The following is an 18110-nucleotide window of genomic DNA, read 5'->3' as shown; positions in this document are numbered from 1 at the left end:
GTGCCAGACTCGGGCAGAATGGATGCTGCGGCTCTTTCCCCTCCCGACCCCTGGCAATAGCAGAGTTGGCTCACCCCCTGCCCGCCTCAGACACAGGCCCGTAGCCTCCACGGCCGTGGGCCCTATTTGCCGGGTACGTGGCATACACACGTCTCAGTGGCTGATCACTAGGTCCAGTGGTTCTTCACGTGTGGCCTATCCTGCGACAAAATAGCCCATGTTCCCTGACAGCTTAACGGACTGTCCACACGGGGACTGGAGAGGACGTCGCGGGAGCAGGTGCAAGGCTGGGGGAAGCTCTTGGCTGCCAAAGGGCCAGATTGGGCTGAGTGCGGCTGTGGCCCGGAGCCCTAGTGACCCGTTGACACCATTCTCAGGCTGCCGGCTGCCTGGGGGCTGGTGTGTTGTGACACAGAAGGAGCAGCCAGGTCCCAGTGGAGACCTTGGCTCAAGCCTCAGACCTGAGAGGAACCGTGCATTTCTCTGCTCACTTGTTCCCTCCACACGAGTCTCCAGAGGTCCTGCTGCTGCACGTGGGCCTGTGGGTGCTGGGCACGTCGTGGTGAAGGAGAGACCCTCACTGGTGGGCTTAGGCCTGGGGCCTTTCTGAGGTGCTGCCCTGCGCCCCCAGGAGCTCAGCCTGCTGTCGGAGGAGAGAGGTGCCTGTGCGTGGGCTCTGGAGCCTGAGTGGTGCCAGCAGCCACGGGGGTTCACAGCAGCCGGACTTCCTACAGCCTTTGCTTCCCTCCTGCTCTGAAGGAGGCCTCCATTGAAATGATAGAAGTCAATGCCGGCTTTTCAGAAGTCTGTGTTCAGTCGTGTCCCTGCCAGGTCTCTGTGCCGCCTTCTCGCCCACGCTCTGCCAGCCTTGGGCTCCATCCTGCACGGGGCCTTGTTCAGAGGGGTGAGGGCTCCCTTGGGTGCAGTTCCTCAACCCCCACCCCGAAACCTGTTCTGCCCCTCCCCCCCAGGGATTGGGCTCAGTGTACAAATGGTACCCTAGGAGGAGGAGCTCAGGAAGTGACATCGCTCGGCCCGCCCCACCTCCTTATTCCCTATAAAAAGCAAAATGGTGACTCAGAGAGGAGAGTTGGAAGCGTCCTGCCTCCTGCTCCCACTGTTCATTTTTAGACTTGGAATTAGGCAGGAGGCAAAGGAAACAGCAGCTCGAAATACGCGACCGGCATGCTATTAAGCGGGTGGCAACAGCGGAGCCGTTCCTCCCTGGCTCCCAGCAGCCCCTGAACTGCTACCCGTGCCTGCTGGTGCTGCTCAGCCCTTCACGAAGCCTGGGCCCCACGCAGCCCCTGTTCGTGCCGGGCCGTGGATGCTGTGGCCAGGGTGATGGCCGCCGGGGGCCGCCGCAGGCGCCCACTGCGCTACCAGTCCCTGGCCGCCCTGGTGGAAGACTCTCAGTGGCCTTTCTTGTTCCTTGTCTCAGATTTCAGCTACGGGGCAGACGACTACGACGGAGAGGGGAATGAGGAGCAGAAGGGGCCCCCAGAGGGCTCGGAGACTATGCCGTACATCGACGAGTCACCCACCATGTCGCCCCAGCTCAGCGCCCGCAACCAGGGTGGCGGGGACAGCATCTCCCCCACCCCACCTGAGGGGCTGGCACCTGCGGTAGGTACACCTGCTTTTCTTTCTGGGTATAGGGAAGAGAGGGCTTTCGGGGAGGGTGGAGGCAGGCGTCGGTGTCATGGGCCAGGCTCTGCCTGGGACACTACTTGGCGAGCAGGACTGGGGACATGAGGATCTGGCTAGTGTCGCTGCCCTCATCCTCGCATTCCAGTCCTGAGCCCCTGTCAGACTAGGCTCCTCTCCCACCACCCGCTGCTCTCTCTGCCTCCTCTTCAACCATCTGCTCCCCCTCCCTGCTGGACACCCTCACCTCCTCTTTCAGTCCCTCTAGCAGGACGGGCCCTGAGGGAAGGAACAGGCTCTTCTCTCTGGGCCCGGGCTGGGCAGTGGCTGCGTCTGTGACCTGCGGGCTGTAGATGTACAGATGCCCGCTCAGCAAACCAAGGCGGGACTCGGCGCTCACCATAGGGTGGGGGGAACTGCTTCTGTAACATTCCTTGAGGACCAAGGCCCCCTCCAGCCCTCCTCTGTGGACTCCGGAAGGGAGGGAGCCCTAATGGTGTTCCCCTCGCCTCTTGTCCACTGATGGATGCTTTGCTCCAAAGAGAAGCGTTTGATAAGGGATATTAAGTGTGTGCTCTGAGACAGGCCAGAGGGCTGGAAATGTGTGGAGGTTTGCAATCCTTGTAATTAATGCTGTCGCTGGCCAGGGACTGGTTGTGTCTGGGCCTAGATTGTATGCGTGTGTCTGAGACACATGAGCAGATGAGACAGAGGGATTCCTGGGGGCTGTTTTTCTGAAGTTGGGGAGAATCAAAACTGTTACCCCATTGGGAGAGTACTCCATTAGAGTACCCAGTCCTGTTTGGTAGAGGGCTTGTCCAGGTGTGTTTTGTGTGCGGGGATCCCCTTTCTTCCCTCTAATACCCCCAAGGAGCAATCACTGAGATGCTGTGAGATACATGTTCCCCTTCTACAGGGCCCAGCACCCCCCAGTCTGGCTGGGGATGAATGTCTGGATGCCACCATTTCTTGAGAACCCCTTGCTTCCTTCCCTTCTAGGCTCCTTGGCCACCCTCCACCTCTCTGTCGAGCTCTCACCCCCCTCTTCACACACCAGGGTGGCTGTTATAGCCTTTGGCAACAGGGCCTTGGCAACCAGCTTCCCACTTGGGGGAAGCCACATTGTTGCCATAGCAACAGAGGCAGAGCTTAGCGGCTACCAGGCAGTGCAAGTTTGGGAAGGGATGGTGGGGACAGGTGGTAGTTGGAGGGGATGGGTGAGGGTGTTGGTGAGGTCCAGGCCCCCCACAGCCAGCATTCTGGGGTGTTGCTCTGTCATTCTAGGAAGGGTGGAAGGTGAGAGATAGCCATCGTGGACATACCAGGCAGGATTTTTGCTACTGATGGAGGAGAGGGTATTCTGGGACTTGAAATGAAGGCAACGGGGGAAGCGAGGAGAAAACTCTGGCTTCCCATCTCTGTGTTTAGGTCTCTGACCACAACAGGGCTCAGAGATCCGCTGGGATCTAAGCTTTTACCCCACTGGGAGCAGGTGCAGGAAGATTTCCTGTAGGACCCAACACAGGGCGAGAAACACTGGCTGAGAGAATGTGTGGCCAAAGAGAGCCGCTCGCTAAAGAGAAAAGTATCTTTGCCATTTCATTCTCCCCTCTCTGCCTTCCTCCTCGCTTCCTGTCCTGGTTTCTTCCCTCATCACATGACCACCTTGCTGGAGGGCTTATTCATCGATTTTTAGATTCCCTGGTGAAGGGTACCGTCAGGTGCTTTCACTCTCCAGTGAAATGGGTCACAGACATAACGGGGAGATGCCCGGCCTGGAGCTCTGAGGCTTCGGGCAGTGACTTAACTTCAGTTTGTGGCTGCCCATTTTGCCTCGGGGCTTATGAGGGAATAACTTGGTTTGAGGACTTTGAAATCCAGACATGCTGCAGTGACAGACTGAAGTGCTTGAAAACCCAAGGATTGATTTTTACACTGCTGATTAGAAGTCATGCAAGGCAGGGGTGAGAGCTTTTATGTACCTTGGGGACCCTAGGTGACACAGCCTACTGCCCCCCTGCCTCTACCTTCCCTCCTGGAGTTGCATTTTTGCCCTTTCTTCTGTGTCGCGGGCCCCATCTAGTGGACTCTGCAAGTATTGCTATTTACATTGGGGTGCAAGGGAGAATTGACACACCTCTTCCTGAGTACTTTAAAAATAAAGAAAGAAAAGAGAAAGCTAACGTTTCTGCTACTTGGCTCTGCTCATTTCGCCAGGCAGGTCCCCTCCCTACCAGGCTTCCTGTTTGGGTCTTGGGCACTGAGGGGACTTTTGGACCAAATTAGACAATTGTTCTCGATATTTAGATTATCTGGCCTCTGGCAGCTTGGCATTCCACACCCAAATATGCAGCCAACTTGTGCCTGGAAGCCCAAGGTTTGGTCTTTGTATTAGTTGGGATTCTCCAGAAAAACATAACCCATGGGGGAGGGCAGGATATTGATTGATTATAAGGAATTAGAGGCTGAGAGGTCCCAAGGCATGGAGTCAGCAAGCTGGATACCCAGGAGAGCTGGGGTTCCACTCTGAGTCTGGAACCAGCAGAGCCAATGGTGTAAGTTCCAATCTGAAAGCCATCAGGCTTGAGATCCAAGAACTGATGTTTCAGTCTGAGTCTGAAGGCTGAAAAAGACCCATATTCCAGCTCAACACGGAGCTGGAGGAGTTCCCTCTTACTCAGTGTACTTTTTGTTCTATTCGGGTCTTTAGTTGATTAGATGTGGCCCACCCACACTGGGGAGGGCAATCTGCTTTACTCGGTCAACTGATTGAAATGTTAATCTCGTCCAGACACCAGAATAACATTTTGCCAAATGTCTGGACACCGTGGCCCTGTCACGTTAACACACAAACCATCACAGTCTTACTCTCCCAGCAGCCCAGAGAATGGCATAAACATGAGCTTTGGATAGATACACATCTGCTCTCTCAAGCTGTGAGATGTTGGAGGAAGTGTCATAAACCCTCTGAGCCTCAGTTTCCTCATTTCTAAATAGGACTAACTACCTAAAGGGTTGTTAAGGGGGCAGACTGGGCTAGCTCAGAGAGACCTACAGCATTGGGCCTGGCTCACTGTGGGTGCTCAGTCCCCGGTGACTGGGCGCACAACACTTTCCTCAGCAGCTTTTTGAGGGGTGGGGTGCCAAGAGCAGTGCAAAGACCCAGGCTAGTAAATATTTACTGGACAATGACTGAATCTGCTTTTGCAGCCTTCTTTCTGGGGCTGGATTAGTTCTGCCAGGTGTGGAAGCCTAGAGGAAGCCAGAGCTCTGTGATGTTGGCAGGACACACACTTCTCCCTCACTGGCACACCCCCCTCCAGCCTTGTTCTTCCGTGCAGTACCTCCCTCCGCAAGGTGTCAGGGTGAAACCCGAAGCTCTGTCCTAAAGATGCCTCGTTGTCCCCAGGCCCAGGCTGAGCAGAGCCTCTGGCAGGGCCAGGGCCACACACCACTGTTGGCTCAGTTCAACGGAGAGTGCCTGGTTTCATCCTGAGAATGAGGGCCAGGGACTCTCCATCTCAGCGAACAGGTGCGGCATCCCTCCCTCTGCCAGGACCATGGCTTTACATGGTTTTGCTCCCCAGACACCAAGACTCCTCTGTCTTCCCTCTCGGGAGGAGCAGTAAAAAGGGGGCTACAAGACAGAGAGAAGACCTGGGTGTTGTCTCAGCACTGTCATTTTCTATCTGTGTGATCTAGGGGACGTCACTCATGCTTTCTGAGCACCAGTTTGCTCATCTGTAAAGTGCAGATACTGAGAATGTCCGCCTGACCTCGCACAGCTGTGTGACACTTCTGTGAGATGGTGTGAGGCAGAGCACTTTGTAAACGGCAGTCTGGGGACTACTCAATATCAGACTCATTCTGTACTTCCTGTGGTACCCAGAACAAGTCAAAGGGTGTTTAATAAAAGGCAGAATTGAGGGGTTCAGATGCCAGCTAGCAGGAGGATCTGAAGATAAGGGTGGGGGAGGGTTGAAATGATCACCATCGTCATCCTTTTCATCTCCCTCCCCCCGTTCCCCTCCCCTTCACCAGCACAGCTTCTTAGACTTGCTCTGAGCTCGTGGCTTGTCTCGTTTAAGTCCAACCACAGCCCTACATCCAATGATCATCATTTTGCAGTTGAGGAAACTGAGGCTCAGACAGGTGATGTAATTTGCCCAAGACCAGCCAGGGGAACCGAGAGTTAAACTTGGGTCTTTCTAATGCTGGAGCCTGCCAGGTCTGCTCAGACCCCACCTCCCTTGTGAAGCTTTTACAGGCCATCGCTGAGCCCTTCGTGGTCTGGGAGGCGCCCAGTTACTACTAGCTCCATGGTCCCCACTGGCAGCTCCCAGGCGGGCACCTGCCGGTACTCACGCGGTGTTTGTGGAATTGAAACGATGGCCCGGGAGGAAAAAGGAGGGCAGGTGCAGGCTTGTGGGTGAATTGCTGCCCCCTCTTCCCTTCCTCAGTGCCTTCTGAAGACTTGGGGTTTGGGATTTGAGGTTGTACAACAAGGAATTTGCTGCTACGTAAATGGAGAGGCCACATGGAAAGCTGGGAGCATCTGAGATTGTGTCCCAGCGTGCTCCCATCGGATGGCGCTCAAGGCCTGGGTTGGGTGTGTTTGCGGCTCTCATGCTTTTGATTGCCTCTCAGGTGTTCCTTGCCCCTGCTGGAATCAGAGACGTGCTTTCCTGAAGTTGCCAACCTCATGTCTCAGCAGGCTCGCTCTTCATTTCTCCCCTCCTGAGTCTTTGGTCCCCGCGGCAAAGAGAAGGAGACTGTCTCCTTCCACGTGCCAGGTGCTATGCTGGGAGGCCGTGGGCCTCATTGCCACCTAACTCCAACCACGACGGGAGCCCCCCATTTTGTAGATGAGTAAACTAAGGAGCAAGGGGGTTCCTTAGCTTATCTGAGTTGAGAAGGAGGTAAGTAGGAAGTAGGGAGACACCCTCAGCCCCCTGCACAGCTGGCCCTCCCTGTCCTCTCTGGCCCATCCCCCCTTTCACACCTGTCTGAGCTAGTCTTACCTGATGAAGCACACTGGGAACTTGGAGCTCTCCCAGCCTGTCTGGGATCTCCCTCTCCCTGCCAGGCGCTGGGGTCATAGTTCATCACCATTTTACATCGGCTAATCAGGCCGCTTCCAAAGTAACATTCATTCAATTAAAGTTTGTTGATCTCCTACAGATCCCAGGTACATGGGCCAGACCCATGCTCTGCCCTGGAGCCCTGGGGTCTTTGTAGGTGGGACTGGGAGGCTGGCTGACCCACATAATCACCCCAACAGGTGTTACATTGCCCCTGAAACAAGTACAGGGAGAGCCCCTGAGAATTGAGGCATTTGGCCGCCAGAGGGCAGAGGCTGGATGGCCTGTGGGCTTTGTGCTCTGCCGGCTCCAGAAGGGCAGAGAACACCCCATCGCAGGCTGGCTCTTACCCCACGGACTCTATTTTCCATCATTGTTGCCCAGTTTCTCCACTAGTGGGTGCTAGTGCCGTCTTTCACATGGATGACACTCTTGTCCACCTTGGACTGGTTGCTTCTGTCTGGAGACTCCTCACCCTCCTGCCTGTGTGGCGGAAGGAAGAGAAAAAATGGACACACTTTCCTAGCATTTACTAAATGCTGGGCCCTGTTCTGGGACTTTGTAATATTAACTCATTCAGTCTTCACCACAACCTGTGTAGTAAGTAGGCAGCATTATGGCCCCATTTTACAGACATGGAAACTAATGTGGGACCTCTTCCTAAGGTCCCACAGCTGCTGGTAAGTGGTGGGGGACTCAGCACCACTACTGTCTGCTCCCGCTTGTGTTACCTCTTCCCGCCGGTGTGACTTTGGGCAACCTGTAGTGTCTTGGTTCCCTCAGCTGTAAATGAGAATAAATACCTCCTGTGGAAGAGCTGCTGCGAGGACCAAGGGACATAATGACTGTGAAAACACCTAGTGCTGTACCCCATGGAAGACCTGCTCCCGAGGTGATGGCTGACCCTGAATCTCTCCTGGGATGTGCACTCAGCTCTCCATAAGCCCCTAGCTCTGGCTGCTCTCTGGCCTTCCCGTCCTGCTCTAGTCCTGGCAGAATTGGTTCTGCTCCCAGTGGCATTTGCCGGGTGAAGGCCCCTCTGGAGGGTGCCACCTTGGGGGATTCAGAGGAAGGAGAGAGGCACCCCGTTGCTCGGAAAGGGGTTAGAGTGACCTTGGCCCATTTCCCACCTGGCCTTAATCTGCTTTCCCTTTCCCCAGCCCCAGCTGTGGGGGCGTCCCCTGTGAGCCCATCTTGCAGGACACCAATCTACCATGAGGGTTTGGGAGTTGAGGAAGCAGGGAGTGCTGGGCAATAGAAATCAAGTGGTGCTTGACCCGCTGTATTTGGCACTGGTTACGTGCACTCTCCTCCCTCCTCAGCCTGGGTTCTGGTTCTGGACTGTTGAGAGCAGGGTTTGTGCTCTGGAAATGGCCAGAAGATTATTTGTTGTGGGAGCTTGTCCTGTGCATTGTAGGGTATTTAGCACCATCCCTGGCCTCTACCCACTAGGTACCAGTAGCAAACCCCAGTTGTGATGACCAAAAATGTCTCCAGACGTTGCCAAATGTCTCCTGGGAAGCAATATGCCCTTGGTTGAGAAACACTGGTCTAGAAGGAGGTTAGAAATGTGCGAGTCTAGAACGCTGGTTCTCGGGGGAAGAAGGCCCCTTAGGGGACATTGGGCATTCATTAAGTGGGCAAAGGTACGTGCTCAGAAAAGATTGAGTGGGTGGTAATGGCCCCAGGAGGCGTATGAGACAAGGTAAGTCAAGGCATTCTGGTTGGGCGGATGGTTTCTATATAACCAGTTTCTATCGCTATAGGACCTTAGGGCTATGGGGAAGCCAACAATCTCAGGGTCTTAGAGGGTGACATGCAATAGAGGGTGTCTGTACAGGAATAGGAGGGGACTGCTCACACTAGTCCCTTTTATACTTGTTGCATTGGAAAGTATTACCCAATTAAATTAAAGAAAATTATCTTGTGTTGCCGTGGAGAGCAGGATGATGATATAGTATCTACTATGAGGTAAGATTTGAATAAATATTAAGGAGAGTATTTCAAGTGTTAGAATTGTCTGGCAGTGGGACAGGTAATGAGCTTCCTGTCCTTGGAAGGATTTAAGCAGAGGTTGGTGACTAAAGGTAGAGAGGAGATTTTTTCTTTGGAAGAACTGAGTGACTTTTGGGTTCCCTCTAGCCCCAGGAGCCCACATCATATGACCAGTTTCCATAGGAACCACCCACCCAACCTGAACCCTTGATTTATCTTCTTGGGAGACCCTTTTCTTGGCCCTGTAAGCCTTTTGGGGTCACTTCCACTCACTAAGTATTTTCTGAGCATGCATTTTTTACAAAATATGCTTCTGGGTGCTGTTGGGAATTAGTATGAACAGGGGTTGCCCCCCCCCACACACACACACAAACACACCCTCCCTCTATTTCAAGGCCATCTGTACATCTGAAAGATGTATAGCGTCTGAGGGAGGAGTCATGTGACCTCAGGTGGGGGAATCAGGAAGGAGGCAGCCTCAGAGAGTAGATAGTGTTCTGCCTGGGCACTGGTCAGGAAAGATATTCTAGATAAAGGTGGAAGTTCTGGAATGTGGGTAAACCTCTGGAGGTTCAAGAAAAGGAGGATAGTCTGGTGTGACTGGGCATTTGGTTCATTGGAAGAGGTGGGAGGTACAGCTGGGGAGTAGGCTAGAGATCCCCACTTCTGTCGTCCCCACACCTATCACCACTACCAAATAAGAAGAGAAAAGGCGGTGCTTAGGAGAACTTGACATGTGCCAGGCACTGCCGTATATGTACTAGTCCTTGCAGCAACCCTAGAGTTCATGCTGTAATTATTCCCATTTTACAGATGAGAAAAATGAGGCCCATGGAGTATGAATGACTTGCCCAGGGTCACACAGCTGGCAAGAGGCAAAGTGAGGATTCAAATCCAGAACCCACGAGAGTTTTTTTGTTTTCATTTGTTTTACTATAGAAACAGTGTTGTGTACTGGCTTATACCCAACACTTGCTTTATGTAATTAAACTCTATATAAGATTTATGGAATGACTTCTATAACAGAGAAAGAGAAGGCAGAGGGAGGAGCACAGTTATCAGGAAGATGCTGAATCTGTTTCCATCTGCGCCTGTAACCGACCACCTGCCCCTGGTACTGGCCCCTTGAGGTCAGTTCTCCTTGGCCCGGGGTATACTGAGCTTCAGAAAATCCAGAGGTGGGGCTTGAACTTCTGCCAAGAAAATTGGGAGGCTGAGAAGAGGGAGAAGGGGCTTCAAACCAAGGCCTGGAGGAAGGCCTGGAGGTGAGACTGTGCCTGGCCCTTTCTGGAGGCAGCAAGCAGCAGAGGTTGTGAACAGTTAGATCTGTTGAGTCATCAGCAAGAGTCCCGCTGCCCTTGTTCGGGCTGGCGTGGCTTCCTGCTGGGTGCAGGGGGAGCCAGTGTCTTAGACAGTGTAATCTGATGTGTATGTGGGGCGATATGCATTGAAGACTGGTCATGACACTCCCTGCTTACAAGCGGTCAGTGCCTTCCCTTCGTCCTGTGGCAAAAGCCAGCCCTTAGCCATCCCAGGCTGTCAAGGCCCTGCCTGGCCTGACCAGTTGACCCCTGTCTACCTCTGCGGGCCTTGTTGCCTGCCAACCATGCCCCCAACTAGAATGTGAGCTTTGCAATGAAACTTTGTCAGTTTTTTAATGAAACATTTGCTCCTTGCAAACTCCAGTGCCTCGAACTGTGCCTGGCACACAGTAGATACTCAGTAAATGTCTGTTGAATGAATGAAAGAACACTCTCCACCCCATCTGAACTCATGTCATTTTGCCTCACACAGTTCCGTCTGCCCTGCAGCCCCCTCTGACGTGGCTAATCCTTATGCATTTTTAGGTATGAGTTTTAATGTTAGCTCCTCCAGAGAACCTTCCGTGACTCCACTTTTGCTGTGTCAGATATGCCTGTCTTGTGCCCCCAGAGCTCACTCTACTTTCGCAATCATAGCACTTACCACACTTCTTTTTTAAACTTCTTTGTTTTCCCTGATTACATCACTGAAAATTCGAACTTTACAGAAATACATAATATAGAAAGTGAAAGCCTCCTTAAGTCCCATCCTATAGTGAGAACATCTGTTAAGAGTTGGTTGTATGTTTCTCATTTTCCTATATGACATATTTATGTGCGCACACACACACACACACACACACAGTGGGATCATATTTCATACTATCATGCAATTTGCTCTTATTTTACTTAGTAGGTGGACATGTTGCATATCAGTAATTAAAGGTCTACCTCGTCCTTCTTTATCATTCATTCATTCATTCATTCACATCCAGAGAAAAGGCCTGGCATTACCATCACTCTGTATTTCATTTTATGGGTGTACCGTAACTCACTTAACCAATCCTCTTCTGATAGACATTTGGGCTGTTTCCAGTCTTTCCCTAGTAGAAACACCAATGCAATAAACACCTTGCACATAGATCTTTGTGCCCTCATACAAATGTTTTTGCAGAAAAATCCTTTAAAGTGGAGTTGCTGAGTCAGAGGGTGTGAACATTTAAAATCACAATAGATATTTCCATGTTAGCCTTTCTGAAAGAGTTATACCTCAGCGCTACAGTTCTGAGACTGTGCCCCTCCCCTGGCACTGTCTCGGCTCACAGGGGTCCGTCTGTCCCTGAGGCCATCCGTGTGTCTGTCTGTGGCTGTGTTCTGAATGTTAGCACAGTACCTGGTGCACAGTAGGCAATTAATAAATACTCATTGGTTGAGTGGGTGAGGGAATGAGGGATGGAGAATACGTGTGCGAGAAGGCCGTGGGGTTGAGGCAAGTACACTCTCGGTGGCTTTAAGAGTGTGGGCCTGGTGAGTGTCCTATAGCTCAGTGGGTGCCCCTTGCCCAGGGCGGAGTCCTTGCCCCTCCTCGCTCTTCAAGGTGTGGTTCTAGCCACTTCTCCAAGTCCACCTCCTGCCCCTTTTCTCTGCTGTCCTCCAGCCGTGCTTTCTGGGATTCCTTATAAAACATTTTCCTGTCTTGCCTTCCTCTCTTTGCCTGGAAACCCTTCCCCTTTTCAAGGTGCCGCTCAGAAGCCCCTCCCCCCTCAAGCTTTTCCTCTCAGGCAGGGTTACTGCCTTTGTCCTATGTTCCCACTACTGTCAATCAATGAGAACTCTGCCTTTGCTCCTGTGTCCTTCACCCGCTAAGGAGAGCACTCTAATGGCGGCCCCGCGTCTCCCCGATGTGTGTGTTTGTAATGCCAGGCCTTTTCTATGGGTGTGAATGAATGAATGATGGACAGAAGAGGACAGGCAAGAACAGGAGTCAGAATGGAATCATGTGTGGTTGTCTAGGTGTGAGATGCTGCAAACCTTGTTTGGGGGGCGGGGAGTGGCTTTGGGAGAAGGAAAACAGGAAGAACCAAAGGAACTTAGTAAAAGGGATGTGGGACCTGAGGGAAGGAAGAGTCACAAAATGGTGGCCCTGTTAACAGCCGTGGAGAAGCCAGAAGGGGAAGCTGGTTTAGGGAAGGGGAAGGGTCATTTGGTTTGGAGATATGGAGTCGAGGGGCTGTTGATGGGACTTCCAAGTCAGGTGATTCCGCTGACAGCACAGATGTCACACTTGGAGCTGAGCAAGATGCTGGAGTGGCAGTTGGTGAAGGGCTACCACTGGCCTAGAATGAGACGGGATGAGTTCTCTAAGGGCTGAGGCTGGGGTCCTGAATGGGTGACTCCACATTCCTAGGAGGCAGGAGAAAGAAGGGCCAGTCTAAACCAGAGTGGTCAGAAGTAATACGAGCATGGTCACGACAGCTGGGGGAATTTGAGAAGATGCAGACTGCAGAGGCCACGGAGTAGAGAGGGAGGCTTCTGATTTTGGAAAAAGGCAATTTAGGGGACTTTGGATTGAGCTGCTGCTCTAGAGAGGATCCTTAGGAGGCGGGCTGAAGGAGGTGGAGCATGGAGGCCGAGGGGAGGAAGCTCGGGGCTGGCGCTGGCTCAGAGCATTTGTAAGGGAAAGGAGGGAACATCAGTGGGACTTGTGAGTCATTTCCCCTCCAGGGGGAGGACTTAGGACCTCTGAGTGGCGTCTGTGTGCCCGCTGGAGATGGAAGGCCATTCGAGTTATTCACTGGAATTTCCAGCCAACTGGGATGGGGTGGAGTAGAGATGCTGTAGATATTCAGGGAGCAGCTTCTGAGAGGTGTCAGGGTTTGGGGAAGAAGTGGGTATCAGTCTTGTCATTCTGGATAGGGACGTGGGGAAGGGAGTTAGGGATACTCTAGATTTCTCAGGGCACCTCATACTCCCTTGTTTGGGGAAACAGACATAGGAGGGGCGCTTGGGTTTGAAGGCCCTTCTATCATGCCACCTGCTTGTCTGGGGGCAGCCTGCAGGATGAGACACAGAACTTGTGGCACAGAGCCCTGGGCTGGCACACTTGTGTCCTGGGGAATGCTAGGCTTGGTTGTTCCCAAGCCCTGGGAACAGCCTCACCCGCCCAAACCAAATGAGGAATTATGGCTGAAAGGGCCCTTCAGATGTGCCCTGGCTATTTATAACCCAGCTAAGGCAAGGACGGGGAAAACCAAGGATTGAAGGAGAGGGTGGGGTATGGGGTGGGGTGTGACTCTGTGGAACCCTGTCAGCCCAGAGGCCCCAGAGAGCCTGCCCAAAATCCCTTGTAAATCAGCTTTGATGACAGGGAGGAGCCTGTCACTGGTGAGGACAGGTTCTCTGCTCTAATAGAATAGCAGGAGCCCCCTCCCCCCCAGAGCTTAGAGTGTCCACAGACTTTTTGGGGGAGTTGGGATAAGAAACTAGGTTCATTCTTCTCCTTTTCCCTTCTCTCTCCTCTTCAACCCTCTGCCCAGTTTGGAGGCTCAGGCAAGCGCCCTGTTTTCAGCTGAGGTACCCAGTGGAGAGGAGAGGTGCTGACACCAGGTGGGCCAAGGATGGTGCACAGGTGACCCTCTTTTGGAACTCCTTTCCAAATCAATTCCAAAGAATGTGACTCTTCCCCCTGTGGCCACACAGCTGCCACCTTGCAGGGGTTGTGACGTGTGTATAAGGATGCTGATGGCAGACACACGAGAAATGGGTGGACAGCTCAGATGCTGTATCATGAAGAGCCACAGTAGCTGGTCATGGCACCTGTGTACTGGGAGAGAGAATTGTGAGCTAGAAGCATCAGGAAGGTTTCAGGGGAATCCCTGGCTAGAGATATGGGGGGGGGGGGCTAGTGGGAGATTGGGGGGTGTTGGCTTGAGTGGGGCTGGAGCTTTGGGGCTCACCACCCAGAATCCTGAGTTTTCACTTGATCTACCTAATTGGTGGCACCTATTATATAGATTTAGAAAGGTAAGGGGTGGGTTGGTAGTGAATGAAGCCGAATTTGATTCCACGATGTCAGATCCAATGAGGAAAGGGGACAGAGGAGATAGTCAGGGAACCCCCTCCCTGACACAACTCCCAGTTTTCCCCTCAAAGAAACAACCAGCTGCAAGAAGGTAGCAATCTTGTCTGTGGGCCTAATTCAATGCACAGATGTCTTTCATTTTGACCACACCAGGTTTTCTGTGTGTTTTTTTTAATGTAATTTATCTGCCATCATTTAAAAATCGAGAGCTATCACATAAGAACCCAGATCTCCAGCTTTTCTTGAGCAGTCCTTGATGGAGCAGCCATGAGCTGGAGCCCAGGGGTTTCTTCAGTTCCACAGTCCCCAGCTGGTTCACTTCGCTGATTGAGCTTATCTGCACCATCATAGGTACTGGAGTGTGTAACCTTTGCCCTGGGTGTTGTGCAAGAGCTTTTGGAGGTGCTGCCCCAAACTTCTCCTCCACAAGAGTGGGTGCATGTCCATCTCTGGATCCCAGCTGGGATCCCTTCACTCTCTGGAGGGATTCAGCTTCAATAACTGTTCAAGCAGCCAAGGGAAGCGAGCTAAGGGGTGGGCAGGGCTGGCCAAGTTCCCTGTCCTGGGTCACATGCACCCTCTCCTGTGGGCTTGGCTCTATTAGGCCCAGGCCCCACTTGAGGGAAAAGAGCCCCGAGGAGGTAGTACTGCTAATCTCAGCAGCATCTGGGAGTAGAAGTTGCGGCACCTGCAGCGTCCAAGGTGGCCCTGCTGCAAACCCTGGCTGGCACTTGTGCTCTGTTGTGGTGAGGCAGGTCAGGCCTCTTTGCACAAAGCCTTGTTCCTCCAACCTAGTTGGGTCCGGAAACTGTTTTCTCACCAGACCTTGGACTCCCTTTCATAAAGGTGTCAGAGCCTGAGGCAGAGGTGAGAAGGGGACTCAGGCTTGTGGGGATCCCAAGGTGACACTGAGGTTGGCCCAGGTCGTCCACGAGGCTGTGCGGGCAGCTGCTCCTCCGCTCCTCCCCCTGCCGGCACGCTGGGCTCCGGAGAGGGGCTGTAAATAAAGCCTGTCTCTGGGAGGCAGACCTCCCCCTGCGACCGGCCCGTCTGCGGCCTCCTCGCCCCTCCTCCGCGCTCCAGAAGCCTCTGCCAGCCCGCTGGCCCGGTGACCACAGAGAGGGAACGGCTCCACCTCGCAAGTCAAGTCGTGCATTTCCTGTGTATTAATAGCAAACGCGAACCTCGCAGCCCAGAAAGGGCGGGATCGCAGGGGTCGGCGCGGCGGCGGCGCCGAGACAGACCTCGGGAGCGGCGGCCAAGGAGCGCGGGGCCCCGCCTGCGCCCGGCCCGCGCGCACAGCAGGAAGGGCCGGGCGGCCGCGCAGGGGCGCCTCCTGCTCCGCCGGCGCGCCTTCCTCCGCTGACAGCCCTGACGTCCAGGCGGCCGCGGCCGCCCGGAGCTCCGCAGGGAGGCGGCCAAAGCCTGCGGGACTGCCCTGGAGGACCCGCTCCCCCTTTCTCAGGGTGGGGACGCGCGCGAGGCCGGCCCGCAGCCCCGCGCTCAGGAGGGCTGGGAAGCTGCTGCAGGAAAAGGTTCATAATGGAGCCTTTCATCGGGAGCCGGTGGCCAGGTGCCAGGACTGACTCCAGGGAGGCCAGCATGCTGGTTTAGGCCTGCCCTGCACGCTCTTCCCCTCCTTGCCCGCCTGCCTCCCTCCCGGGCGGCGGCAACGGCTTCTGCTGCTGTTGCTGCTGCGTGGACCCTGCTTCCTGTTTGCCCTCCGCGGCTCCGGCTGCCATGGAAGAGGAAGAGGCGATAGGCTTTTTGGACAAGGTTCTGGAGGATGAAGATGTGTTTCTCCTGGAGGAATGCGAGCTGGGAACCCCGACCAGCCCTGGCTCAGGGTCCCCCTTCTTGGTGGCTGTGAAGGTGGGAATGTGACACGCCCTGGATGCTTGTCGGGGGAGGGGGCAGGGCTAGCAGTTCTCTGTCTGCTGCCGAAGCCGTGTGCGGGCAGAAATGGCTGATTGGTGCACAAACCTCACTCAGTCTGAGAGAGGCTGGCACATGCCTGCGAGGGGATGTGAGGGGCTGTGCTCCCTGGCAGCTGTTCCTGGGGGAGAAGGGCCGTGCCTGCCTCCTCTGGACCAGTTGTCTTCAGGGCGAGTGGTTGTTGGCTTTCCCCAGCTGTGCTGGGGGCTTTCTCTGACAGTGACATGAGTCACCTGGTGGGCACGTCAGTGGCGTGAGCCTGCTGCCCCAGAGGAACTGGCTGATGTGAAAGCAGGAGGCCATACTTTATTGTTTCCATGGCAACAGTGGTATAAGTGCACTTAATGAAGTTCAGGCAAGGGGATCACTCTTCCTAGGAAGGAGGTTTGGTGAATCTGGGCCAGGGCAAGAGAGCATTTGGAGAGAGAGCGAGCCAGAGATCACTGAGCTTCCTTGACAGAAAAGAATTGGATCCGCTGAAGATGGGGAGGTGACAACTGGCTTTGAGGCAGGAGCCAGGCGGGTAGGCCCTTTTCCTAAGGCGGGCATAGGCACGAAGCATCTGCTGGACCCCAGCCCACCCACTCTGGAGCTGTGGGCATGCTCCACAGCAGTGCCCCCTAAGAGAAGTTGCCTTGAAGGTAGAGCAGGAGAGGAGTGGCTGCATCAATCCCTTCCCTTCTCTTCACCTCCTTTTTCCCCTGGAAACCACACCAGTGCTGCTTGAGGCATGGCACACCAAACCGGTCTTTCTGTCTCCTAAGACCACTTCTAAGCGCGCTAACCTCAGCCTTTTGCTCACCTCTTCTCCGTTCTGTGGTTAGGAGGGCCAGTTAGAAAGTATGGCAGGGAGTTTGCAGCCTGCAAGCCAGGTTGCCTAACAGAGAGCACCCATCTGTGGACCCCAGGCAACACTGCACCCTAGAGGGTGTGGTGCACAGAGCAATGCCGTGGGCAGGAGGCTGTCACTGAGCCTCTCCTGGCCTCTTTGTCTCTCCTGTAAAATGGGGCTCACAGCCCCACCCCACCCACGATATAGTGTGGTTCTGAGGAGGAGCTAATGGAGGTAAAAATAGACTGCAGGCCCAAGTAGAGGTAGAGGGCTGTTGTGTGGAGTGTGGGTGGAGCAATAGCTGTAGGCCTGGGTGCAGAGCAGAGAGGAGCTGTAATGGGAGGCTGGCAGTGGCTAGCGTTCCACTCCTTGTTCTCTCATCTGGTGTTAGCTCGGAGCACTGGGAGTAAGTCACGTTCTTCAATGGGCCCACGAAGGCCTTAGGGTCTGACCAGCCTCCGCACAAGGAGAGGCTGGGAACATGTCTGATTATGAACAAGGAGTTCTGGCTGGGAGCTCAGTAGTGTGTGGATCGAAGTATGTGGGGTTCCTAATGGGCCTTCTCTGAGAAACGCTTCCCAGCACAGATGGGGTTCCGCTCATCTGATGCCATAGGGGTCCACCCTTACTCTGGTCTCTGGCTTATACCTCAGTCTCAGCCCAAAGTTTATTCTGCTTGGAACTCTAGACATCTGCCTCCTCGAGCATATCCTATTCTCGAGGGCAAGGGCCACGTTGTATTTATTCATTGCGGAATGCTGCATGGTGTTTGGTGCTTGGCTGGTGCCCAGTGCATTTGTCAAGTGAGTGAGACTTGATGAGGCCTGCAAAGCGTGCACCATGTCCCTGGTCTTGTTCCATCTCAGACGTGGTCTAAGGAGGCAGCACATGGGTGCCTGGGCACATGTCGCCCCTAAACACACTGACCCTCCTAGATCCTGTTTCCTCCTCTCTGCCTTGCTGCCTCAGTGTTCCTGGACTTGTCTCTAGCATGGCGGGAGGGAGCCTTTTCTGGGAGATAGGGAATTCCAGGCCCCCTATCCCATCCTGAACTCCTGTAGGATGCTCTCCACCTCTACCAGGCCTGGCCACTTGAGAAGATAAGCAGGGTGGCTGCAAAGAGGCGGTGAGAAACCTTGTTGATTCATTCAACACCACCATCAGGTTGTGTTCTAGTCAAAGCACTCTGCCTGACATGGGGAGGAGATGAGATGAACAAGGTCGGGTCCTTTCTCACA

At 54.0% G+C, this 18110-nt stretch overlaps 1 protein-coding gene across 5 annotated transcripts in view; it reads left to right on the top strand.

The window, feature by feature from the left end:
- The window catches only part of ABR (ABR activator of RhoGEF and GTPase), a 172245-nt gene that overhangs the window by 76027 nt on the left and 78108 nt on the right, over positions 1-18110 (top strand). For 3 of the 5 annotated variants that reach the window (XM_081029805.1, XM_081029808.1, XM_081029807.1), the window contains exon 2: positions 1442-1626. In XM_081029805.1, the coding sequence (XP_080885931.1) occupies positions 1519-1626 (108 nt within the window). In that variant the 5' untranslated portion in view covers positions 1442-1518. Of the gene's footprint in view, positions 1-1209; positions 1627-15830; positions 15978-18110 lie in introns of those variants that run through there. The other 2 variants (XM_081029806.1, XM_081029810.1) reach the window with 2 other exon arrangements.

Source organism: Rhinolophus hipposideros (assembly GCF_964194185.1).
Source record: "Rhinolophus hipposideros genome assembly, chromosome: 20".
NCBI classification, from domain to species: domain Eukaryota; kingdom Metazoa; phylum Chordata; class Mammalia; order Chiroptera; family Rhinolophidae; genus Rhinolophus; species Rhinolophus hipposideros.
Note: the sequence above shows the minus strand (reverse complement) of the source record. Positions and strands in the feature narration are given on the sequence as shown.